The 26,590-nt window shown below is 42.9% G+C and overlaps 3 protein-coding genes across 3 annotated transcripts in view; 2 read left to right on the forward strand and 1 right to left on the reverse strand.

Moving 5' to 3' along the window:
- Window positions 1-26,590, reverse strand: part of TMED6 (transmembrane p24 trafficking protein 6) — a 328,748-nt gene that overhangs the window by 112,977 nt on the left and 189,181 nt on the right. The window lies entirely within an intron of this gene.
- Window positions 1-26,590, forward strand: part of TANGO6 (transport and golgi organization 6 homolog) — a 134,570-nt gene that overhangs the window by 99,062 nt on the left and 8,918 nt on the right. The window contains exon 17 of the mRNA XM_084861016.1: window positions 5,530-5,643. Within this exon, the coding sequence (XP_084717142.1) occupies window positions 5,530-5,643 (114 nt within the window). The remainder of the gene's footprint in view (window positions 1-5,529; window positions 5,644-26,590) is intronic.
- The window catches only part of HAS3 (hyaluronan synthase 3), a 55,224-nt gene continuing 34,209 nt past the window's right edge, over window positions 5,576-26,590 (forward strand). Inside the window, exon 1 of the mRNA XM_084861069.1 lies at window positions 5,576-5,643. The gene's annotated coding sequence lies outside the window, so the exon portion shown is untranslated. The remainder of the gene's footprint in view (window positions 5,644-26,590) is intronic.

A 26,590-nucleotide genomic window follows, 5' to 3' on the forward strand; every position in this document is an offset into this window, starting at 1 on the left:
TTGCCTCCTCATGTGCCCCAACCAGAGTAAATAGAATTTATATATTTTATTGATGGAACTGTAACCCAGGTACATGCCCTTGACCCAGAATCGAACCCATGATCCTTGCTTTTGTGGTCTTGAAAAGGAACAGACTTGCCATATGAAAAAAGCTACTGACAGGAAAGGTCATGTAGCTTCATCTTAAAAGCATTTGCTTTTGGCAGTGAATCTTCTGATTTGAAAAACCAGGTGTTTCCATCCCACATAATTTCTGTCTCTTCTTTCTAGATGTCCCTTCTTATGTACCATCCCACGCTTGCCGTGTCATCAGTGCCAAGCCGGCCGCGTTGGCTGGACTATAAGTTGGAACATGATTGGACACTAGACAGTCTTAGTATTTCATTCATCGAATCCTCCTATAGTCAGACTGTTCTTGTCCATTCTCATGGAAAAAAGTAGGATATTTGGCATGGCTCTTAAGTAGTTCTTCATTTAACAAATATTTATTGAGCATTTATTCTATGCCAGTGATGGCACTATCAAACTACATGCTAGGCGGTGGGGATCCAGTTTTGATCACAATGAAGTTCCTGTCCTCATGGAACTGACTTTTAACAGAGGGGAGTTAGGTAGTAAACAAGCAAGCGAGTACACAAATACGTACTGTGGTTGGATGGAGTAAGTGCTACGGAGGTAAATTTAGAAAGGCAAGGGGCAGGAAGGGAGCTTGTTCTTGTATGTGAACTTGGATGAATAGGAAAAGCTTCAGTGATGAGTGACATTTGAGCAGAGACCTGAAGGAAGTAAGGGGTTGACCCAGGCAGCTACCTGGGGAGAGAGCGTTCTTGGAAGAAGGAGCAGCAATACAGAGGCCCCGAGGCCAGTGTGGCTTGAGTGAAGAGGGTAAGGGAAGAAATCAGAGAGGCTATTGCAGTCCAAGTGGGGCCTTTTGTAAGGACTTTGGCTTTTACTGTGAGTGACATGGGAAGCCAAAACAGAGGGATGAAGCGATCTAATTTATTTTAAAAGATGATCGTGTGTCCTTCTCTGACAGCATTCTCAGTGTCTCATTAAAGCTTTGGAAGTCTTCTGGTCTCAAAAATGCTTAGCCCAGTGTGTACTTGTGGGGAAGGAACTTTAACCTTGGGAAAACCTTTTGGCTGCAAACTGAAGGACTTCTCCTTCACTAGCATTTGTCATGTGCCAGGTATGTTAGAGGACACAGGTAAAGGACCCAGTCTCTCTCCCCAGGGAAATCTCAGGGAATGTGAAATACAGAGGCATGAATAGACAGTGGACTGACTGGAGGGGTAACATAGTACAAGCACGAGGTGCGAGCAACGAGCAACGCAGAGCTGCGACCCTCAGTTAGAAATGCCAGGGCAGTGAGTCCGTTACATTGACCAAGTGTTAGCCGGGCAGAGAAAGAGGAGAAGCGTAATCTGTCTTGATACAAAATTGAACCAAGTAGCCACCATGGGCTCTGCTACACAATCTGATCTGTGGGTCAGAGTTAAAGCCCTCAGGCATCTGAAGAAACTGCCCCCTCCCTCCGTTGGGTGGTCCAGATTTGTGGACTGTCTATGCCAAGACAGTGCTTGCTGGTAGGGAAGGAATATCAAATGTAGGATCATTTCTTCCACAGTCTCTGTACCGGGAATTCAGGTTTTTTCTCTCTGTCAACGTCAAGATTTAACCTGCTTGGAGAGCATTATTATCTCCCCCCATTTCCTCTTGTTCTGGTCAAGAGCTGTGTTGCTTGAAACAAAATCTTGAGAAGTTCTTTATTCCTTATCACTTTCTGTGAGAAGTAAATATGATTTAAGCCAACCACAGGGAGAGGCCCCACCTCAGTGTGGCAAATGGGATCTGCCCCGGGTGACAATGCAGGAGCATCCGCGTCTAATGTGGTGCCCGCGAAGCCGATCCGAAGCCTCCACCTCTGATCCCACTGCATGGCCTGCATTTATTACCGGTTTTCCACAGTCAGTGCAGTTTCTGAATGGCAGGTTGTGTGCGGGATGTGAGCCCGTGGAACCCTGAGGCCAGGACTCGGGTGGATGTCCTGGGAAACCTCAGGAAGCTAGGGCAGCCTCTGTGGTTCTCTTTCGTGGCAGGTTAAATGAGCAAGCCGGGCACGTGCGAATTAGAGACCCCGCCGCCTTTGCTGTTAAGGCTTCTTAGTTTACAAAACAGAGGGACAGATGGCCTAGTGTCAGACTAGTCAGCACACCAACTGAATTTTAACAAAAGAAATGCTTCGAAAAGGGATGAAGCTGCAGTTGGAAAATTGAAATCATGTTTTCCTGATACATACCTCCACTCTGGTACCTCTCTTCTGGAATTTTCCAAGGGTTGTGTGTCTCCCCCCCCCCCCCCCCCCCCGCCCCCCAATCTTGCCATTTGTGTTATTTATTTATTTATATAGTTCTGATTATGTTTGGTGTGTGCCAGCTATTTGAGGAGTGATATTTTTCCTGTTTCTGTTGGCTCCTCTCAAGTGTCAGATTGCTTAAGCTGACCTTTCGTGTTTCCAAGCAGTCATCTTCCTTCTCTCCGTATGGCTTTTAGAAGTGGGTTTGATTGACATAATTTAGCCAGTGACGAAAAGGCCTTACATAGGACAGGTCACTAAAATAGCTACATGGACCCGGAGGCAGGCAACACGCGGATCACATAGAATGGGTTTCTGTTCTCTGGGAGGACTTAGACACAGAATAGAAATGTTACACCAGTTCATAAATTAGTAAAGACCTTACATCATCGGCCTACTTGCCAAAGCTTTTAGGGGTGGAAGGCAATGGTGAGTGTGACCTTGGGATTGGAGGTGAGAGAGACTAGCCATGGGAGTAGCTTGTTCAGACTGGATGGATGGAAGAGAGTGGCCATGCACTTGGTGAGGGGCCTATCCCACTGGCCTGCAGAAGAGCAACATTACAGATTAGTTTTGGGAGTTTAACCTGGAAAGCAGAAGCCTTTCTCACCTCTAGGTGATATCTGTAAGATTGTATTACAATTCTGATGCTTTAAAAACATTTTGCATAACTGGCTGTCATACACTTCATAGAACTTGGTATTTATGGCAAAGGCATCAAGGGAGGTTCACGAACACTCTCCTGTTCACAGATTCTTCCTGATTGTCCCGGGTGCTAATTGTAGATGGGCTTGGTATAGTCTGGCCCATAAGTCACTAACATCCTGTTACAAGTAGGAAACCATTCCAGCTGATCTCAGCAAGGCTTGTAATAACCAGCTCCTCTGTCAGTCATGCCTTCAAGGTGGCACAGGCTTTCAAGAACTGGCCTTGCCCGGGAAGTCCTTTGCCAGCCAGGATGGCTCTGCCTGTCCTAATTATAGAATTCACTGAGCGCCGAGGCAGAAGCATAGTGAACAGAGCAGAGGTGACAAAGCTGGACACCAGCAGGGTTCTAGGCCAGGAAGCCTTGGTCCCACAAACGTGGAAGCAGGGACCCGAAACTAAAACCTAGAGGGAAGCTGGCAAAGAGGCTTGGGAGCGTCTGCACATTAAACAGCCCTGGGCTGGCTTTCACACTTTAGTTATCAGACTGAATCAGCTAAACTTTCATGTGTCAAGAAAGTCTCAGACCTAGCTCTAACTTGTTTCCCTGATTTCAGTTCTTACCTTGTAAATAGTAAGCCTGCAAGTAGAGGTAGCTATTATATTGTTGCCTGTTTGGAGGTCGCCCAAGGAATTCCTCCTAGGACTGAATTGCTTTCACCGTTAATGCCAGGGGCATGGAAGCCACTGATGGCCTTGGGTCAGGGTGGCCCAGGTCAAAAGCAGAAGCCGCTTGCTGCGTCGAATTAAAAAAACAGTCCCCAGAGTTGAATTTTTCTGGGATTTTTCCTTCACTTGCAAGCTGCAAACTTATCTAATGGATATACAACTTGATTGAATGCCAGTGCACCACAGATGCAATTATATTTAAGAACAAGCTACTTCTTCTCATCTCTCTGCCATCACTGATTAATTAGACACTTTGAACTATGCCCAACTGTTTGAAAGCTGTGAAAAATACAACCTGCATAGTTAAAATTTCTCCACAAGCCTATGTCCTCATTTGTGCCTTTATTTAAAAAAAAAACAAAAACATTCTTTAAGCATAATATACGTATATTAATACATGTTTCCAAACACACAATCTGGCTAATTTCTTACCATAGCTAGAAATTCTTCCACAGTTGGCCAAGAAATACACTCACACAGTAAATCAAATAACAAAGTATGTGAGAGACCAATTGGATATTTTCTTACCTTCTATTTTGTGCTGCCATTGGTCACACTTTTTAAATTTTTGCTTTTTTAAAAAATCTTGCACAAGTGCCTCAGAAAGGTTTGTTGCTGATATTTTTAGTGGTACCTCTATGCCTACTAGGAGCAAGGGATAGAAACCCTCATTTTATTACATGTAATTATTAGCTATATACCTGGCACCATGTTTTGCAAGTAGTTTCCAGTCTTTTCTGTTATAGAGCCATCTTTTAAAGTGAACGAGCCCTGAACGACTTCCTCCACAAAAGAAGAACCCAGGCAGGGAGTCTCTGAAATTGGCCCCTGGTGACTCACCTGGGGTATGAGCTGGATTTGTAGGACTGGGAAGTCTGGACATGCTAAAGATCAGTTTGGATATTTATGTATTTCTCTGTCCCTGGGCAGGAACTTTCATCAGTGGCACATTCATATCCACGCCAGGCCTGACTGTGAACTCTGATGCCTGCTTAGCTACAGCTCCATGGTTCTCAGTCCCCTGGTGCCGCTGTGTTTGGAACAGCTTTTCTTCCTCTGATTCAGCGTTCCCAAAGGGGGACAAGTAACAGTTCTTCCCTTTTTTTTTTTTTTTTTCTTTAAATATATTTTTATTGATTTCAGAGAGGAAGGTAGAGGTAGAAATAGAAACATCAATGATGAGAGGGAATCATAGACCGGCTGCCTCCTGCATGCCCCACACTGGAGATGGAGCCCGCAAACCGGGCATGTGCCCTGACTGGGAATCACACTGGGACCTGGTTCATGGGTTGATGCTCAAACACTGAGCCACACCAGCTGGGCAGTTCTCCCCACTTTTGAGAAAATATTTGCGTTTGAACATACCTTTATTATACAGTCATGTGCCGCAAAAATGACATTTCAGTCAACAACAGGCCTCATATAAGATGGTGACCACAGCGTATGGCTCAGGTGTGTAGTAGGGTAAAAGTACACTGTGATGTTTGTACACTCACAAAATTGCCTAGCTACGCATTGCCCAGAACGTGTTCCCATCCTTAAATTGCACATGACCATATACACGTATCCCTCCCCACTCCCTCATTTCCCTCCTGAATTCCAAACCAGACTTTTGTCCTTTTCCAGAAAAGCTTAATCAAGATCTCAACACTAGATCTCTCTTACTGAGAACGAGGAAACTTTCCTCCCCTCTCTAGCAGATTGTTCTTGATGGATGTATAGAAAGTGGGACGTATTTAAGAGGCCTTATGTAATTGTGCAATCCTGGGTTTTATTGACTTCTTCCCTCACTCTCCTAGGTAACAGCTTGTCTAATTGCTGTGGCTAAAACAGACCAGGAAGTTCAAGTGCGCAGAGCTGCCATCCATGTGATTGTGCTGCTGCTTCGGGGACTCAGCCAGAAAGCTACAGAGGTAACTCAGTCTCTTAACCATTTGTAATTTTCCTGCCTCTGGCTTTTGTCTGTTTGTCGGTCTTCCTTTCACCAGGGTAGGCCTCAAACCTTTCCCCTGGGTTGACGCAAGCAGATGAATTGATAAGCAGGGATTTTTGTAGCAGGAAATTGTATTGTTTGCTCTTCAGGAAGATGTTTCTTCTGTAACATCGTAGGTAAATCACCCACTCACTGCTACAGGGAAACCGGAGCCCAGATTTGTAGATCGAGGCTCTGTGTCTTGGCATTCCAAGGTGAGCTAGCTGGAAGGCACTGAGCCTGCCTCTGTAGCCTGAACTTTAGTGACTTGCCTTCCTGACTCATCATAGTTCATACTGAATTACGAAAGGGCCTCGTTTTAAATGTTTCCTTTCTAGCGGTCAGTTCAATCCATGAGATTTTACTTGCTGCATAAATTAAACTTTCTTCTCCTCCGAGTGGGTTTGGCTGGATTTCTCCTCAGTGTATGGCCAGCACAGGAAGAAAGTATTTATATCCACATGTGATCTGAGAATGAGTGACCTCTAAATTAATTTCCTTCTTCATCTTAATGGACACTTATTCCCAGTTGACTTCGTAGAGAGAGTTTGCATTAATAATTCACTTACCGGCATCCACAATGCTCGTCTGCGGCTGGGACATCGGTATTTAACTAAGTGTCAGTGAAGCCATTAAAAGAGTAATAGTTTTGCCAGACACACAGGCTTTCTTCGTGCTGGAATTTTGCCATATCAAGTTTCTGACACCATTTCGTACAAGCTTGGACTCATGAGTTCCCCCCCCAACTATTATCTAGGACCTTGATGGGACTGGAGGACGTACAGATCATAACTCAGTAACTCAGCTGATTAAATCGCTGTGGGATACACTCTGCTCTTGTTGAGAATTTGCTGTACAAGAGGGGTTTGAGAAAGAGTGAGTGTTTTACATCCCTTGTCAAGATTTACAAAACTCTTGACAAACATTTCATGGTTGTGTAAGTTGTAAGAAAGTATAGGGAAAACTTGGTGAGGTGTATACAGGAATTCTCTGTGCTGTCTTTACAACTTATCTGTAAATCTAAAATTATTTCATAATAAAAATTTGTCTAAAATATGATAGACTATTCAACAAAATCTACAATATTCTCTGAGTGCAACACACTCTCATTAAGCGAGAGAAAAGGAGAGAGAGAAAATATGCCTGGTTAGTAAAGTGAGAGAAGAAACAGAAAGAAACACTATCCAGACTTCTCATATCCATGTGTAGCCAATGAAAGCAACACTGCTTGTCTTACCAAGGCTAAAATAATTTGTGGCCATGGAAGATTTTTGTCACTTTCAAAAGGCCATGCGAATGAAACACTTCTATTCTCCAAAACAACTCCAGGCTGAAATTTATAAACTGTGCTTACTTGGTGAATAAAGAAAAGGAAATGGGACGAGGTGGATGTCTGATTCCTCTTCCTGTGGCATCCTTGAGACCAGGTGTGTTAAATCTTGTAATCGTGGGTGTGATTATCACCAGGGCCACTTTAATGAGAAGCGGAGATAACCACAAAGCTTTCAACCTGGGATTTCTCTTTACTGCTCTGTTTTGCCCCCCAGGAACAGCTGAAATGAAAATGCCACTTTGTTGATGAAGTTTGGTGTGTTTTTTCCTTCTAATCACTATCTCTCAAGCAATAGAGTGCCAGAAGGTAATCCCAGGTTTCAGTGAATGCTCTGTTGTTCATAGAGCTGCCGGCCAAGGACCTCTGTGGTTCTGGCAGCTTGAAACGGAGGCAGAGCGTCCAGGGAGAGGCAGAGGCTCAGAAGATCAGGTGATAGACTGGGATCAGAGAGGGGAGACATCACCACCTCTGACTCACGAGGCAGCTTCTATCTCTTTCCTTCTTGAAAGTAGCCAGAATTTTGTGCAGTCAACACAGTAATCACATTGGAGGAAAATATTGCATTCACTTTTTTATTGAAATACTTACTTTCTTGCCGAAACCGGTTTGGCTCAGTGGTAGAGCGTTGGTCTGCGGACTGAAAGGTCCCAGGTTCGATTCCGGTCAAGGGCATGTACATTGGTTGCGGGCACATCCCTGGTAGGGGGTGTGCAAGAGGCAGCTGGTCAATGATTCTCTCTCATTGATGTTTCTAGCTCTCTATCCCTCTCTCTTCCTCTCTGTAAAAGATCAATAAAAAAATATTTAAAAAAAAAAAAAAAAAGAAATACTTACTTTCTTACCCTACCCGGTTTGGCTCAGTGGATAGTATGTTGGCCTGTGGACTCAAGGGTCCCTGGTTCGATTTCGGTCAAGGGCATGTACCTTGGTAGCGGGCACATACCCATTAGGGATTGTGCAGGAGGCAGCTGATGGATGTTTCTCATTGATGTTTCTGACTGTCTATCCCTCTCCCTTCCTCTCTGTAAAAAATCAATAAAATATATTTTTACAATAAAAAAGAAATACTTATTTTCTCTTTTTAGCCTTATTTTGGCTTTATGATTATATCTCTTTGTTAATTCATTCCCAGTATATCCTAAAGTCTAAAAGAACCAGGAAAGACACCACTTTAAACCCATTCTACTTTATGGAAATGAAATTTACTGGGATACCTGGGAGGGGAGCTGTGATTAGACCTGTATTTTCCATCGGCCTCAGAGTTAATAGCCCTCCTGAACATGAAGAAGATGAGCTGAGTGACAGAATGAGAACATTATGCCCAACTATATGCTCTTCCCAAATTAGGTCTTTGCAAAGTAACTAATTTAAGCATTGTAAATGTTTAGAACATCCATATTCATATTCCAAAGACAATAATGAATAATTGGGACAATAATGGCTGACTGACAGTCTACCAGACTGGCCTTCCTTCAGATAACATCTAAAAACTCAGCATATAATACAGTAGGCAGCTATCTGAAGACCCTGGAATGTGGTCAGAAGCAGGCAGGTTCTTATGGAATCCATGCTTAGAGAAGAGGTGCTATACAAAATGAGTTCCCATTTCCTTGGCTTTTAGCCTTATGTGTGCTGTGTTTTTTCCTGAACATACATACATACCTATGATAAAGTTTAATTTATAAGTTAGACACAGTAAGGTTAAAAATAATACTATTAAAAAAAATAAAGTAGATGATGGACAATGGCAAAAAAATAATAATACTATTAATAAATTATAACAATATACTCTAATAAAATTACAGTGGAAATTTGTTTCTCATACTCAATTTATTCCAGAAGGCTGTTCAAGAAGTGATTTGTTCAAAAACTGAAACAGCCCTAGCTGGTGGCCTGTGAACTGAAGGGTCCTGGGTTCAATTCTGGTCAAGGGCATGTACCTCAGTTGCAGGTTCCGCCCCGGTCTGGGCCCTGGTCAGGGTGGGTGCAGGAGGCAAACTACCAGTGTGTTTCTCTCACATTGGTTTTTCTCTCTGTTTTTCCCTTTATCTTCCACTCTCTATAAAAGAAAAAAAAATCAATGGAAAAATAACCTCAGGTGAAGATTTAAAAAAATACAAATCATTTTTTCCCCATTAGAAATAATGTAAATTGAATTAATCTGTTCCAGATCCCCAAATGATTCCCTGTTTTAACTTTTCTTATATACAGTACATGTCTAATATACTGATTATAAGTAAACTCTTCTTTTCTTAAATTTTCTAGTACAAAACACCCTGTACTAGCCTTAAATGAAATTTTCATATATATCACTGAATTATTTATTGCTGGATTTTCCACTTAACATTTTTCAGGACACAGTTGATTGCAGTTAACTGAAACCTTGGAAAGTGAAACCACCAATAAGGGAGGACTACTGTATATACAATAAAAAAGTAAAAGTTGATGATCTTTGTTAAAAAAAATAAGTGATTTGAGCCCTCGCTGGCTTGGCTCAGTGGATAGAACATCAGCCTGCGGACTGAAGAGTCCCAGGTTCGATTCTGGCCAAGGGCACATGCCTGGGTTGAGGGCTTAATCCCCAGTAGGGGGTGTGCGGGAGGCAGCCGATCAATGATTCCTTCTCATCATTGATGTTTCTATCTCTCTCTCCTTCTCCCTTCCTCTCTGAAATCAATCAAGAAATATATTTTTTAAAAGTTAAAAAAAATAAGTGATTTGGGATTGACTAAATTCTAGATTTATCTCGATAGCTATTATACTATTGCCATTCAGTGAGTAGTTTACAGAGAGCTGACTTCTTGCAAGAACTCTGAAGTACTTGAGAACTTTGCAGGTGGATTTATAGTGACTAAGTATAGCAGCTTTTGACATTAAAACTTCCCCCCTTGCCTTTTAATATTAAAAGATAATTCCCAGTGCTTAGTTTTTCTTCCTTCTAATCCCTGATTTTAGATGACAAAAGAATAATCTGTCCTCTACTCTGTCTAGTGGGAGATAAGTAGTAGGCTTGAGAATTCATTCCTTCAAGATGATAAACAGGTGTTAACATAAGGTCGTGTCTTCAAAAATAAGCAAAACCCAAAGCATCTTCGGGGGGAAGAGTTGGGCTTTCATTTTTAATTGATAGCTGAGCCAGGTTCTGAGCCAAACCCAGGCCTCCACCCAAGAGTGATTTTTTAATTCCTTCTTTTTTGACTCCAGTTTTGAACTCTGATGATAAAACCCCTCCTAATAACATGATGAATAGTGGTTTCACTAACATTTGTGCAGTTGGAGGTTACTCTGCTCCTTTGTTGTGAGAGAGAAGGCAAACCCTGGCTAAAAGGGAAAAAATATGGATGACGTTGTGTGTGACATTATGCTTTTTTAATTACAGCAGTCACACGTGGTCCATCCAAAAGGTTTTTAGTGCATGTGTCCTAGGTTCACTTTGTGTCTGTCTGTCTGTCTGTCTGTCTATCCAGGCTGGGAACTAGGACCTGAGACATAGCACAAATGACAAGTTATAAGTAAAGAGACTTAATGGAAACTTCCTTTTATTGGTTTTTGTTTTATCCTGAAAGCTATTTTGACAACATCTGGTGTGGGGGTTTTTTGTGTGTGCGCTCTGGGTACAGTAAACTGGCCTCGTTCCCTTCCCAGGGCTAATTTCACAGACACTGCTCCTTTTGAACAGATCGAAGGCTCCATGTGAAAAGCAAATGAAAAGAACACATAAAAATGCCTGGGGTCCAGGTAATAATTATTCCTCTGTGAACTTTAAAAAAGTGCTTGGGAGAGCCCATTCAGGGCTCAAATTAAAGAGTGTCTTCCCTTCTTGGGAGTGTGAAGCTCTAGCCAGTTGACCAAGGCAGCAATTCTGTCAGTCATCTTCTGCTACCGGCCAGGGCTCTGTGTTTACAGTATTGATATTATTCATAAAAGGCATGGAATAAGAACTCAGCATTTGAGGCCCTGGCTGGGTGCTCCATTGGTTAGAGCATCGTCTGGATAAGCCAAGGTTCCGAGTTCGGTCCCCACCAGAACCACCCAATGAAAGCATAAGTAAAGTGGAGCAACAAGTCTCTCTCTCAAATCAATAAATTTTTAAAAAAGAATTTAGCATTTGTTGGACATTTTTACAGTGTCAAAGACATAGAGGAATTTTAAAATATGTATGCTGTCAGTTTATAAATTATCTCCCCAAACACTTATCTCTTTACTTCCTCTTAGACATTCTAGCTACTGTGACTCCATTTCAGTCTTAAAAGAAAAACCCTTTTAAGCCTTGTATTAGTTTCTTTAAAAAAAAATTTTTTTTAAATAAAAATCTTACTCAGTTTAGTGAGGAAGGAAGAGGGAGAGATAAACATCAATGATGAGAGAGAATCATTGACCAGCTGCCTCCTGCATGCCCCCACTGGGGATAGAGCCCACAACCCTGGCACATGCCCTGACCAGGAATCGAACTCTAACCTCCTGGTTCATAGGTCGATGCTCAACCACTAAGCCACGCCAGCGGGGCTGTATTAGTTTCCTAGGACTGCTGTAACAAAGTACTACAAACTGGGTGACTTAAAACAATAAAAATGTACTGTCTCATAGTCCTAGAGGCTAGAAGTCCAAAATCAAACTGTTGACAGGACCACATTCCCTCTGACCTACTGTAGGAAAATCTTCCTTGTCTCTCTCTAGCATCCAATGGTTTACCAGCAATCTGTCATTTATTGGCCTGAAGATGCATAACTCCTATCTCTGCCTTTGTCCTCATATGCATTCTTCCTGCGTGACAATGTCTTTACCTGGCTTTCTTCTCGTAAGAAGCAGAAGAACATAACTGGTGTCCTACCCTAGTATGACCTTATCTTAACTAGTTACATCAGAGCAACCCTGTTTCCCAATCAGGTCACTTTCTGAGGTCCGGGGGTTAGGACCTCACACATCTTGGAGGAAACAGGAGACACACACTCAACCATAATGGGCCCCTAAGAGTCTATAGTCATTTCTCTTTTGTGCTTATGCTTCTCCATCTATTCGTTATTACTGCATCTTGAGAAGAGCCTGTTTTATTTAGGACATCTGTCTCTTGGTACTTTTTTTTTTTTTTTAAGCTTTAAGTATCTGTGCTACATCTCAGAACCTCAGGAAGGCAAGAGGAGCAGCATGTCCGACATGCTTACCGTGGAAGGAATGGATCCTCACAGTTTAGTAGAGAAAATAATGAGGGAGCATAGAATAATTTAGGGGCTGCTGAATTTGGTACGAGTTCTGGTCTTGGTGCAAATCTCTTAACCTCACTGAACCTCATTTTCATATCAGTCCTATCTACCTGACAGAGATGTAGCAAGAATTAGATGGGATAACATGTAAAACTTCACAAATTGTAAAGGATGCTAAATATAAAGGACAACAATGCTGATGATAAGTACTAATTCTTATTGTTGTTGTTACTACTACTACTATCACCACCACCACCATCACCATCACTACTACTATCCTAGCTATAGATTTGCAGGAGGTTTTTAATAATTTTAAAACTCACCAAAGAAAATTTTATATTTAATCTAAATGAATAGGCCATTTATTTTATGGCTGGAACTTTTAGAGGTTTACACCTTATCCCGCCAGGCTCTCACCATCAGTCATCTCAGATTTTGAAAGACAGACTTTTATCATATGGAGCCCAGCCTTCCCGTCTGTGCAATGATCTCATGTTGCATAAGCTCCTCATTCTTCGTCAGGATGGGTACCAACTCAGCTGGAACCTAGATGCTCTTTAGTTACCGAACCCCAAGTTATTGGATTGGATTTGACCTCTAACACTCTTGTTTTTTGTCTCTTTTTACCTACCGCTATGAAGTAGTTGATGTAGCACCACAAAATAATAATAATAATGCCGTGTGCTTTTATAAAGCAGGCATTGAGCTAGGTGCATTACTGTATTATTTCGGTTGGTTCTCTCAGGAACTCTGAGGGGTAGGTAATGTTATCCCCATTTACAGAAGACTAAAGGGAGCCCCTCAAGATTCAGCAAACTGATCAAGATCACACTGCTAGCAAGTGGCAGAGCTGACTTAAACCCAGGCTGTGTCTCTAGCTCTTCTGTTTCCTACGTTTATTAAACTTGCTTATTTATTTTTTAATACTCAATTGTGGGTATGTTTTTAATTGATTTTAGAGAGAGAGAAGTATCAATGTGAGAGAGAAACATCGATCTATTACCTCCCATATGCCCCTGACTGGGCATCAAAACCACAACCCTGATGCTCCAACAAACTGAGCCACCCGCCCGAGACTAGACTGCTTATTTTTTTAAAGAAAGAGCAAATCAAGATTATTATTTTTTAATATATATTTTATTTATTTTTTTACAGAGAGGAAGGGAGAGAGATAGAGAGCTAGAAACGTCCCCCACCGGGGATGCGCCCACAACCAAGGTACATGCCCTTGACCGGAATCGAACCTGGGACCTTTCAGTCCTCAGGCTGACCACTGAGCCAAACCGGTTTTGGCTCAAGATTATTTTTAAGGCAAAGAATTATACCAATAATGAGTAAAAATATAATTTTCCATGCTGAGGAGATTTAAAGTGACATTCTAGTTTATTCAGTCAAGATTTGTACCCAGTTCCAGTTCCTGTTTAGTCATATACTTTTCTTTAAATAACAAAGGTTTCATCACTTCTCCGTGTCAAGGTGTCGTGATGACTTTTATACCTGTTGTGTATATTTAGCAGCTTGTCTTATTCTGTGTTGTCTCAAGCCCAACATAATTTGCTATCCTTTACTTCTTAAGACCCAGTCAGACCAGAAGCACAAGTTTCCAAATATTCATTCCCACACATTAAAAACTAAATGTTCAGTCATTAATGAGTGCCTATTTTCCCAAAGATCTCTATTACCTGTCAAATACAGATTTGTAGATAGCAGCGATTTTTAACCTTTTTCATCTCATGGGATACGTAAACTAATTACTAAAATTCTGCAACACACCAAAAAAATATATTTTTTTTTTGCCAATTTGGAAAAAAAAAAAGTATAATTTTTATTGGTTTACCTACCCTTTATGCTCCAAAGTAACTTTTAAAAAAATCAGATGTCTGTACTTATATATAAGGATTTCTGGAACTAAGAATTAATCAATCAGACATAATCTTATTATACGATGTGACCAATAAGATGCAACTGTATCATATGACCTATATGTTTATGATTCAAGACAAGGCATTCACACCAGATGATTATTGTTGCGTTTTCATTTTTTATTTACAATCTAAGGGAAGAGAGGTCAGTGTTCCTGTTTAAAAATTCAATGTTTAAAAACTCTTGCAGCACATTGGTTGAAAATTGCTAGTCCATAGGATAGCAACTCAGAAGTCTTGCCCTTAAATTTCTGAGTTAAAGAGGGTTTATAGCTAGACAACCCTGGAGACAATCAGAGGCCTTTTTCAGAGGCATATTTGTCCCAGGGTCTGAGCCAAGGTCTAGGAGAGCGGGGCTGGAGGGTATCAGGAGAGGAGCAATGCCAGGCTGGAGACAGAATGAACCTGGGGAGGTTGGTGAGTAGGAAAAGGGCAAGGCCCGGTCCAGGTAGATGAAGGCCGCTGATGCTGATGCAAAGGGAGGTAAAGTAAGTGTGCTCTGTTTATCAGTAGTTCAATAGCCTCCACTCCCCCTCACCTTGCATCTTTCTTATCACATAATTTCTTAAAGTGAGATATTACATATCTGTAAAATTTACTGTATTAACGTGTACAATGCAGAGTTTTTAGTATATTTATAAAGCTGTGCACACCTCACCACCACCTAATCCCAGAGCATTTTCATTAGCCCAAAAAAGAAGCCTTGACCCCATTAGCCATAACTTCCACCATTCCCCCCCTTACAACCACTAATCTACTTTGTGTATGGATTTGCCTTTTCTAGATATTTCATATGAAATTCATTCATAGGTGGCTTTTTGTGCTGCCTCCTTTCACTTAGCATAATGTGGTCAAGGTTTGTACATATTGTACCATGTATCAGAATTTTATTATTCTTTATGGCTGAATAATATTCCATTGTATGGATATACCACATTGGTTTATACAGTCATCAGTTGATGGACATTTCAGCTGTTTCCACTTTTGGACTGTGTTCTTATGTACATTTGTGTAAAAGTTTTTGTGCCAATATGTTTTTAGTTCTCTTGGGTATATGCCTAGGAGTGGAATTGCTGGGTCATACAGTAACTTTAACTTTTTGAGGAACTGCCAGACTTTTCCAGTTGCATCCCTTTTCATTCCCATTAGCAATGTATGAGGCTTCCAAATGCTCCACATTGTCACTAACACTTGTTACTGTCTGTCATTTACTAGAATTAGAGCCAAACTAGCGGGCGAAAAGTATTCTAGTATAGATTTGCAGTTTCCCTGATGGCTAAAGATGTTGAGCATCTTTTCATGAACTAATTAGCCATTTGTGTCTATCTTTGGAGAAATGTCTATTCAGATTTTTTTCCCCATTTGTTTGTGTGGGGTTTTTTTTTGGCTTTTTATTGTTAATGTTTTTGTTTTTTAATTTTTACTTTTCAAAAAAGTTATTTATACACATTAGTCGTTTTACAAAGCTTAATTCAGAGATCCATAACCCCTTCCTCCTTTCTTTCCCTCCATTTTCTAGCAGCGACTATTTTCAACTTGATTAGCTGTTTCTTTCAATGTTTACTTCTATAATTCTAAACAGTATGCTTATATTATTATTTCTTGATTTTTCAATTTACTTATTGACTGTGTCACGCCAGCACAGCCAAGGGTTCAGCCCTGAGGGAGGGCTGGCGAAGGATGAAGAAAAGACAGACAAAGATAATAAGCTGGGTCTAGTTGGATCTTCTGTGGGTGACTGAGACCACAGAACAGATCCACACTACAAGCTGATGCTTTATTTTATAGTCAGAGGTAAACAAGGTAATTTACAATGTTCTTGTAAGTTTCACTTGTTTTGGTAGCACTTGCTGCACCTCCCACAGCCCATTAGTTACCCAGGAAAGATCTAGGGAGCATTCATAAGATCAAGCTTAATTATGCTAAGAGGTCTGTGCCCTCTAACCTGGGACTTGTTTGCACCTCTGCCAGCAGGTCAGTCCAAGGCTTAACCCTATAACCACTCCCTACAATTGACTTCCTACTAATCTAATATGTAAAAGTGGAACTCACTCAGTGATTATGTTCCTCAGAGGGAGAAAACTGGCCTGCATTGGGAAGGAATGAAGCCAAAAAGTATAGTGGCTTACACTAGAGCATGGACTCCGGAGGTACTAGTAGAATGTCTGGGATTGAATACCAGCTTTGCAACATACTGGCAGTAAGACCCTGCACAAGTTAGTTGACCTCTCTGTGCCTCAATTTCCTCATCTGTAAAATGGGGATAATGTAGGATTATTACGAGAATTAAATGAGCCAATTTATGGAAAGTAACTAGCATATATGGGTTGTAGAACAGGGGTGGGGAACATCTGGCCCAAAGGCCATATAAAGCCTACAAAATCATTTGCTCTGCCCCTGCCGAGGCACTAGGGATGAGTTAATTAAATGTTTGACCAAATATACCAGACTACTTTTTAAAATGTGTGTGTGTGTGTGTTATTGATTTCAGAGAAGAAGAATAGAGAGAGACATACATCAATAATGAGAGAGAGAATCATGGATCGGCTGCCTCCTGCATGCCCCACACTGGGAATGGATCCCACAACCCGGGCATGTGTCCTGACCTGGAATTGAACTATGACCTCCTGGTTCATAGGTCAACACTTAACAGCTGAGACACGTAGGCCAGGCATAGCAGGCTAATTTTTAAGTTGATAATTTTGTTTGGCCTGCAAGTGATATTGTAAATATCCGAATGGACCTTGGCAGGAAAAAGGCTCCCCACCCCTATTGCAGCTCAGTATATATTAGTTGTTGTTATTTTTTTTTTTAATATTTTATTGATTTTTTTATAGAGAGGAAGAGAGAGGGATAGATAGTTAGAAACATCGATGAGAGAATCATCGATCAGCTGCCTCTTTTTTTTTTTTTTTAATTTTTCAGGTAGTAAATCAATTATTTAGCATTTTCTCAAATCAATAATACCTCCACATGCCCAAGGATACACTTCACACAAAAGACACTTCCAAATAGATCAACCAACCTCATCCAGACCCCACACAAGGCACTCACAGATCCACACCCCAGCGCTATAATATCTCAACACATCCAGATCTAAGCCTTCATCACTTGATTCAGCAGACCCTCAAGTTCCCCCAAAAGTTTCCAGCCATGTCTGAGAGGCAGCCGTGGGGCATGGGCAGGCAAGGAGCGAGCTGTTCCGGACCCCGCTGCTCCGGGCCTGGCCTCTGTTGCTATGGTCCGCTCCACAACTAGCTGCTCCAGGTCTGGCCGCTGCCGCTCGGGCCTGGATGGATCAGCTGCCTCTTGCACACCCCCCACTGGGGATGTGCCTGCAACCAAGGTACATCCCCTTGACCGGAATCAAACCTAGGATCTTTTAGTCTGCAGACCTACGCTCTATCCACTGAGCCAAACTGGCTTCGGCTAGTTGTTATTAACATACCCCCACAAAGATATACATTTTCCTTCCCATTCTCCCTGTATAGTTACATTAGAGTTTTTGCTATATCAGCGTTTAGTGTTTATATTATGAGTGTAACTATTACCCACAGTTGAGTCATATAATGTACTATGATTCATTTCCTTTCTTGTATGAAATTTGGCTTTCTCTGAAGTTAACAAATGTCTCAGGTTTACATTTGTTACTCTTCTATGAACCAGTTACCAATTCATTCCTAGCCTCTGCTACAAGTTTATAAATCTCTTAAAAGGTTCAAGCACATCAAGTATTACAACTCTTCATCACTTGCTCTTATCTGGACTGGTCACCTTCTAAGCCTACTGTAAGACTTGAGAACAGAGCACTCAAAAGCTGATGATGCTCTGTGTGCATGGGAAATGCTACGGACTGGTGGACTTTGTAACAGGGTAATAATCTGGCCAGGTCATTTCATGGGGAGACTCTAAAATTTATTCAAAGTCTTTTCTTTGGGGCTAGTCAGAGAAGAACCATCTCGTCTCCTACTTAGACTCGCTGGCCAGGGTTCTGGAAGATGCATAGAAGGAGGAATATGGTGGTCTCACCATCAGTAAGAAGACTTTTACTTAATCCTTCTGTTTTCAACATGGCAGCCTCATCTTACCTAAACCTAGTATCCACCTACCCAGAGTCTCTCTGGTTGGACTCTTCAGCGGGTAAAACTCCAGGCTTCTGGTGTGGTTGGAGAGGGACAGTCACCTGGATGCACAGAACAGAAGGCAGCAGGAGACTTAATTAGTACTCAACATACTCCCAACCAGGGTTCCTGTTCACCTCCATTTTGAGAGGTATGAATCATCAGCTCCTGAACGTTTTTGAGTTTCCCTGGTGCATTAGGCTTGCTTCTGGGCTTTGGTTTAATGAACCAAACCAGAACAATTTTAAGAGCAAAAGAAGACACTATTAATAATTATACCAATGCAGCAGACATAAAACATGCTAACTTGGGCAAATCAGGATTCACCTAACTGCTTCTAATGTCATCATTGTTAGTTCTTTTTTCCCCCTTTATTGATTAAGGTATTACTTATGTGTCCTTGTCGCCCCATTGCCCCCCCCCACCTCACCTCTCGCTTTGTTAGTTCTTTTTGTTCTGATAGCTTTATATCATTTTTATCCCGTTACTGTCATTTTAGTGGAGCTTGAGGAGAGAGCAGTGGTGTGTACTTGTGTTCAGTCCACCAGCTTTCAGGATTCTGCCTTCTTTATCGATAGAGAAAGGAGATGTGAGGGATATATGTGACTACAGTCAGAGCCCTTTTGGTTGCAAACAGCAGAAACCCAGCTCTCAATAAGCTTGAGCAAAGAGAACTTTTCAGCCTCCTGAATCCAAAGAAGAGCGAACAGGCACGTTGCAGGGAAAGCAGGGCTGAGCTGGTCGTCAGCAATCCATATGAGGAGCTGCAATGCTCCATCTTTTGTCTCTGCTTCTTCCTGCACTTTGCCTTCATTCTCCTGCAGCTTTCTTCCTGTGGCAGCAACAGTGGCCAGCGCTGCATCTTACATCCAGTACTCAGATTCCCTCTCTGGCCTGAAATGCAAAAAATTTGAGGGAAGTTACAATGTTCCAGCTAAGATCAGACGCTCATTCCAGGCTGAGCCAGGTAGGCTATGTGGGGTTGCTGGTTTATGTAAAACCGTGCTCAGCCTCCACCACAGTCATGTGTGAGAGGAGAGGCTGGGGTCAGTACTTTGGGGTAGAGGATACTCCATAGAATTAGCCAGATCTCAACAGGAACTTGTCCAAATCCTTTTGTAATTAGCGATAATTTGAAAAGATTAGGACCTTACTATGACTGCTAAAATGTATAGTCACCCTTTTCTAGTGAGAACATAAGTGACAGTTTAGAAGCCCTAACATTTGAAACAGCTCCCTTTCAGCCTTGTCTGCATATCATTTACATTGATCTACATACGTTAGAAGTTGATTTGTCTTTCTCTTCTGCATCTGACGTATGCTATTTTATTTTCTGAAGGATAGCTTTCTCTTTACCCTTATCATTATTTTTTAAATTGATTTCAGAGTGGAAAGGAGAGAGAGAGATAGACATCAGTGATGAGAGAGAATCATTGGTCAGTTGCCTCCTGCATGCTACACACTGGGGATCAAGCCTGAAACCAGGCATGTGCCCTGACCAGTAATCAAACCGTGATCTCCTGGATCATGGATTGATGCTCAGCCACTGAGCCACACTGGCCAGGCCTCTTTACCTTTATTTTGATCTAAAGTGTCTGAGAAGATTATAGAATTGTACACCTAAAACCTATATAATTTTATTAACCAATGTCACCCCAGTAAATTCAATTTAGAAAGTAAATAAAATAAAATGGCAAGAAGGCCAAAATTGGTTTGGCTCAGTGGATAGAGCATCAGCCTGAGGACTGAAAGGTCCCAGGTTCAATTCCGATCAGAGGCATGCAACTTGGTTGCGGGCACATCCCCAGTAGGGGGTGTGCAGGAGGCAGCTGATGGTTGTTTCTAATTCTCTATATCCCTTCCTCTCTGTAAGAAATCAATAATATAATGTTTTTTAAAAAAATGGCCAAGAAGAAGGTAATAACATTTAAATACAGAGTACTATCTAATAAAGGGTAATATGCAAATTAACCATCACTCTGTCACAAAGATGGCAGTGCCCATAGCCACAAGATGGCAGCGCCCAGTCCTCTCAGCCCTCTAGAGTTCCCCAGTCCCAGGGGGCGGCCGCTGAGAGCAGGTAGCGTGATCAGCCTGGCAGAATGCTTGCTTCGTCACTGCAGCGATGAGCCAAATGCCCGGCCTCAGATAGGCCTCTGGGCAGGCCGGGGTGCAGAACGCTTGTGTCATGGAGAGCCTCTGGGCATTGGGCGTGGAACGGCCAGGCCCCGCAAAGAGCTCCTGGCACACAGATTCGTGCACAGGGCTACTGGTTTTAGAATGTTGGATGTGGAAGAGGCCTTAGAGACCAATTTATATCTTACGGAAACCTCATGAGTTGCTCCTTTGACATCAGGTCTCCATGGTCAAATGAGTTCGGAAGATGCTGTATCCAACTGCATATTCCCCTCTTGGAGGCTTGGTGCATGTTGGTCTATTGAGGAGTCTGAGAGGTCCTGCAGCAAAGAAAACTAACAATTCCCCAATTCGTTTACCAAGGAACACTTTTTTTATTATAAGCCTGCCAAGTAATAATATTCCATGAAACATACTTTGGGAAATAGTCCAATGATCTTATTTATGAATGAGGAAATAAAGTTCATGAAGAGACTGTGGTTATAATTTTTCAAAGCGAGTGCCAGGAAGAATTAGCATCATTTCCAGTTGTTCCTGGTAGCGTGCAATGGCCAAGTGCTAATGAAAGTATAGTATTCCCCCTCCTCTCCCTCTTACTTAATTCAGTTATTCACCTGGAACAGGTTTACATTACAAAGATGAGTTACCAAGTTTGGGAAATTTTTTTTCTACATAAGATCCAAGATACAGATATCTTGTACTGGCAACTCAGATGTGCATCGGATAGTTGATTTTCCAAAACAATAGGCTACAAAAGTACTTTTACTGAGCATTTACTATATGATAGCACTTATAGCTAAGTGCTTTGTGTTCGTTCATTCATTTAATCTTCATAATTCATTTAGGTATGTATAATATCACACAAGGGAACAGAGACAGACAAGGTAAGTAACTTGTCTAACAACTAGTGACAGGGGGTGAGCCCAGCTAGCGTGACCCCAGAACTGGCACCACATAGTCTGTGACTGTCTGCTGAAGGACTCAGAAACCGAGTCACTTGGGCTTTCTCTACACGGATCATGACTAACAGAAGGCTGCTTCAGGTCCTGGGAACTTAATACCCACAAGACTACCTCCTTACAGCTTATTTACTGTCTACCCTGGAGAGTATGGAACAGTGAGAGGTGTGTTTGGGGCCAGCCTTGGACCCAGGTGCCCTGACCTCCCAGGACCTGCCACTGTGAACCGTTCAGAATGCAGAGACAGAAAACAACCCCGGCTTTTTCATGTTCCATTATCTCTTGCCAAAAGCACAGTCCAACCATGGACTGTGCCATCCGGCATCTTCCCATAATGTACACAGAACTGGAAAAAAGCAGGGAGCAGAGAAACACTGATGGAGACCAAGTACCTTCGGGGCTCCCAGGCTGGGGAATGAGAGTTTTGGGGCTTTCCTTCCGCCCCGCAGCATGACCTGGAATCCTTTCCTCCCCGGAAAGTGACTGTTCTGGTAATGAGATGGCCTCTGGGTTGCAAAACCCCACTTATCTCAGCTCCATTCCCTGAAAGGGAATTCTGACGCAGTGTTCCCTCAGTGGGTGACATGAAATGACATTCAGGATTGATGCTCTGGGGTCTGTTCCAGCTCATTTGCTCATCGCCCCATGGTTTGTTTGCTCTTAGCAAATCTGCTCCAAATAAATCCCCTGTCCTCTGAGGTTTAGTATTTAATAATAATATAACTAACATCTACTTCTACTAAGGGCTTATTGTATGGCAGGCAAGAGCTAACTTCTTTACATTCATTATATTATTGGTCACACCTTGTGAGAGAAATATGCTTACTAACTCTATTTATAGGTAAGAAAATTGAGGTCCAGAATTTTACATCTTGATGCCCAGGTCAAACAGCCAATAAAAGGTAGAACTGAGTGCAGGCCCAGGCTGTCTTATTGCCATCTTGGCTGTTCTGAAGACACTAATTCCAACTGTCCTGAGACTGTGTTTGGGGAAGAGGTGGACTGCTATAGGTGTACTGGGACAAACTTCGGTTCCTAGAACCCCGTTTCCTTAACCACTAGACTTTCTTCTCTTTCTCTGGAGTCAACAGGTATTCAGTTACTCAGGGAGCAGCCAGGATCTTTCTGAAATGCAGATCTGCTGAGATCCAGTCCCCACCTAACTGGTTCACTGTGGTCCATAGGTAAAGACCAGGCTCCTTAACAGGACGTAGAAGGCCGGGTGTAACCTGGACCCACCGGACTTCTATAAAGGTCTCTCCCACACTTTTCCTCCTGTGCCCTGGGAACTGCTTGCAAGCTCCAGATATAAGCTGCATACTAGTTCTTGCCTCCACCTCTTGGCCCATACTGTTTCTTATGCCTCAAGTGTCTTCTCCACCTGTGCACCTGCTAAGCTCTTATTCATTCTTTAGGACTCTCTGTAAGTGTTATACTCCTTGTCAAAAGCCTTTCCTGGTTTCTCAGGTAAAATCAGTCCTCACTTCTCCAGTCTCTGCAGGACTAGAGTGATAATTTTGCTTTGTTCACATCTGATGCTATGTGAGGCCCCTAAATACACCAATCACTTTATTTAAAAGTTGTGATGAAATTTACCAATGTAACCATTTTTTTAAAATGTTTTTATTGATTTCAGAGAGAGAATCGTTGATTAGCTGCCTCCTACATGCCCCCTACTGGGGATCAAGCCCAGGAATTGAACTTGTTCACGGGTTGATGCTCAACTACTGAGTCACATCAGCAAGGCATCATAACCATTTTTAACTGTATGGTTCAGAAGCATTTCATTACATTCACATTGTGCCCTAGCTTGCTTGGCTTAGAGCATGTGTCAAACACAAGGCCCGCGGGCCAAATCCAGCCCGCCAGGCCTTGCAATGTGGCCCGCACCGCGCTGTCATCACTGCACTCCGCTGTCAGTTTATGACATTGTCAGTTTATGACTGTTCAGTAAACCATTCGGCCCGCGATTTAGGCTGGATTTTAGATTTTGGCCCCTTCTCTGATTGAGTTCGACACCCCTAGCTTAGAGGATAGAGCGTTAGCCTGTGGACCGAGGGGTCCCGGGTTCAATTCTGGTCAGGGTACATACCGTGGTTGCAGGTTCCTACCTGGCCTGAGCCCTGGTCAGGGTCTGTGGAGGAGGCAACCCATTGATGTGTTTCTCTCACTTGGATATTTCTCTCTGTCTTTCCCTCTCCCACTCTCTCTAAAAATCAATGGAAAAATATCCTCAGGTGCAGATTAAAAAATACATATATACATTCACATTTCTAGGCTACTCTCACCATTATCCCTCTACAGAACTCTTTCCATCTTGCAAAACTGACACTCTTTGCCCATTAAACACTGTCAGTTCTCCTCTCTCCACAGCTCCTAGCAATCTCCATCCTGTCTGCCTCAGTGACTGATTCCCCTAGGTACCTCATGCCCTTCGTGTTTACATCCCCAAAGTCTAGCACATTGCCCTGCACAAAGTAAGGTTTAATAAATGTTTGTTGAGAGAGCACATGAAATCTTTTCTCTGCTAGGCATGAACTCATCTCTGGGATTTCTCTGTACCTGCCTAAGTAGACTTCTTCCTCAGTCCCCTTGAACTGGAAGCCTGGGACTTCCTCCAGTGTTCCGGTTTGCCGCGAGCAGCCGTTGTCTGAACAAGTTCTCTCTAGGAGGGAATTTCACCTCTTACTTGGAAATGCCTAAAGTTTGAGTTACAGTGAGTTGTAGACATGCTGTCCCCAGAGCAGTGGGAGAAGAAGGCCTGAGGCAGAGTGACAGAATGAATGCTGGTATGTAGCCAGATAATCTACATTTCAAAACTTGGCTTCTTGCCCGTTGGTATGGTTCAGTGGTTGAGCGTTGAACCGTGAACTGGGAGATCACTGGCTTGATTCCTGGTCAGGGTACATGCCTGGGTTGTGGGCTCCATACCCAGTAGGGGGTATGCAGGAGGAAGCTGATCTGTGTTTCTCATCATTAATGGTTCGATTAATCTCTCTATCTTCCTTCCTCTATCAACAAAAACATTAAAAAAACAAAACAAACAAAAAAAGCTTGGCTTCTCTCCTCCACACACAGTTTGTTTGTTTATTTACATTTATGACACACGTATTCCCCTCAACTTGTCCCATCTGGGCAGAGGTGTCGGCCATAATTCCCGCTAAGCTAGCAACAGAGGCAGCTGTCACACTCTGTGTTCAGAACCTCACTTCACATACACATGATTGGGAATAAATTTTTAAGATTTTGGGGGTGGGGAAGATAAAAATCTTAATTTGTGGATCCAAAGTTGTTTTAAACCCTGTTCCCCTCACTGTAAAATGAAGACCTGGCTGCTGATAGCTTAGAAAATTCCAAGAACATCATAGGCTTTGTCCAAATCACAGCACTCCCTATCGGCACTTAGATTTTTCATAGGCAAAGTCCTAACAGTGATCTCTACTTGTGAAACCATGGCATATCTTTTATAAGTCTCCTATCCAGTGTGTTTTTTCCCTAACATTCTGAATTAATGTATCCTGGCTGCTTTTTAGAGTCACTTGGAGAGTGTAAAAAGAACACACACACACACACACACACACACACACACACACACATTAAGCCCTGAGCACCAATCTCTTAAGATTCTGATGCTAATGACAGGCTGGGGCCCGGGCATTTTGAAAGTCCTCAGGGGTTTGTAATGTGCTGCAGGGTGGAGAGTCACCACATTAGGACAGTGGTGCTGCTCAGGGGCCAAGTCGACTGTGTAGACACACATGTGGGTGGGACAGTTGCTTTTTCCAGTTTAGTCCCGCTAGTCCTCGCCATATATGAGCACATAATAGAAACGCTCCCAGGGCCTCTGATGCGTCAGTGACTCTGATTTTCTCTGGCCTTTGGTCTCATTCTATAACCTTTTGTTCCTGAAGCATCTGGCACAGAGCATTGATATCCGCTGAACAAATATCCTAAGGACAGCAGCCTGCATTTCACCTGTGGCCACGTCAGGTTGTGTGACCCCATGAGCCTGGGGTGAGGCTGGCCCTGCGAATCCATGCCACAAAGGAAACCCAAACCTTGCGGTCAACTAATTTCCTGGTGGCTGCTGCCCCTCCTCCCCAACGGGGCCCCATCCAAATAAACAGGCTTAATGTGCAGGAAAAGGGTCATCGTCTCTCCTTAGCTTCCTTTTGCATATTGGATTTCTTTGTGACTGCACATACTTAAAAGCAAGGCTTACAGAGTTAGATCTGACAGGCACAGGTCTGAATTTTAGCTGTGCCCTTGAGCAAATACACTAATGGTCTCTAAATCCCCTCTCCCAAATCTGTAAACTGGGCCTAGTAACACCTACCTCACAGGATTAAATGTGTGTGAAGGGCGAGCAGAGTGACTGAGACGTAGTAACCACGCACTGTAATATAGGAGTGAGCTTTTGGCTGGTGCCATCTCTTCCCACGTGGGAGACATCAGATGCAGAAAGGGCGCAGAGCTGTGCTGCCTCCGCCGGGTGTCTGCATGGAGAGCTTCAAGGGCCAGGGACGAGGAAACCCTCTCCTCCAGACGCGGTAACGGAATACAGTCTGAAAGCTGGGATTGCAACCACCTTCTAAGGAAAAAGCTGCTGGTCTCTCCCCTGAGCAGCAGCCTGCTGTCTGCACACACTCCGGCCATTTTTCCTGCCTCCTTTGTTCTATTTCCGTGCCTGTGGGGGTGTAGGAAAGCTGCTGCCTTCCTCAGGTTGCTATTTAAAGACATTCTGAAAGATGCTGCCACCGCTGCTCCCAGCGCCAGAGCAGCTACTGGTTTTGTGTCTGCCGCGGAGAGCTGGCTGTAGCCCCTGTCAGCGCTGTCTGACGCCCCGAAGCCCTGGGTCGCATGCCTCAGGGCACACACAATTAGGAGTAAGTCCAATCACCTACGTTTTGTTTGGGCCCCTGAGCTGTCAGCCCCGCCAGGGGTTAAACCGTCTGTCTTGGTCTTTGTACCCGATCTGCTCAGCCTGTCTATATATTCCTGTCGTATTTTTGGCGCTTGACCAGTTAAAATTTCCCCCCTTACTCTCCATCGAAAATCCTCGCCCATCTCCAATTTTCACATGAGATACCCTCCCCATTTAACAGCCAGACACAACCCAGAAAGGGTAAAAATTCCATTTATGTCTGGGTCTAGCAGAGAAAAATACTTCAGCATTAAAGCGTTTTTGAAAAGCCCAATAACCCCGGGTTAATAAT

Source organism: Pipistrellus hanaki, assembly GCF_964339955.1.
Source record: "Pipistrellus hanaki genome assembly, chromosome: 15".
Lineage (NCBI taxonomy): Eukaryota > Metazoa > Chordata > Mammalia > Chiroptera > Vespertilionidae > Pipistrellus > Pipistrellus hanaki.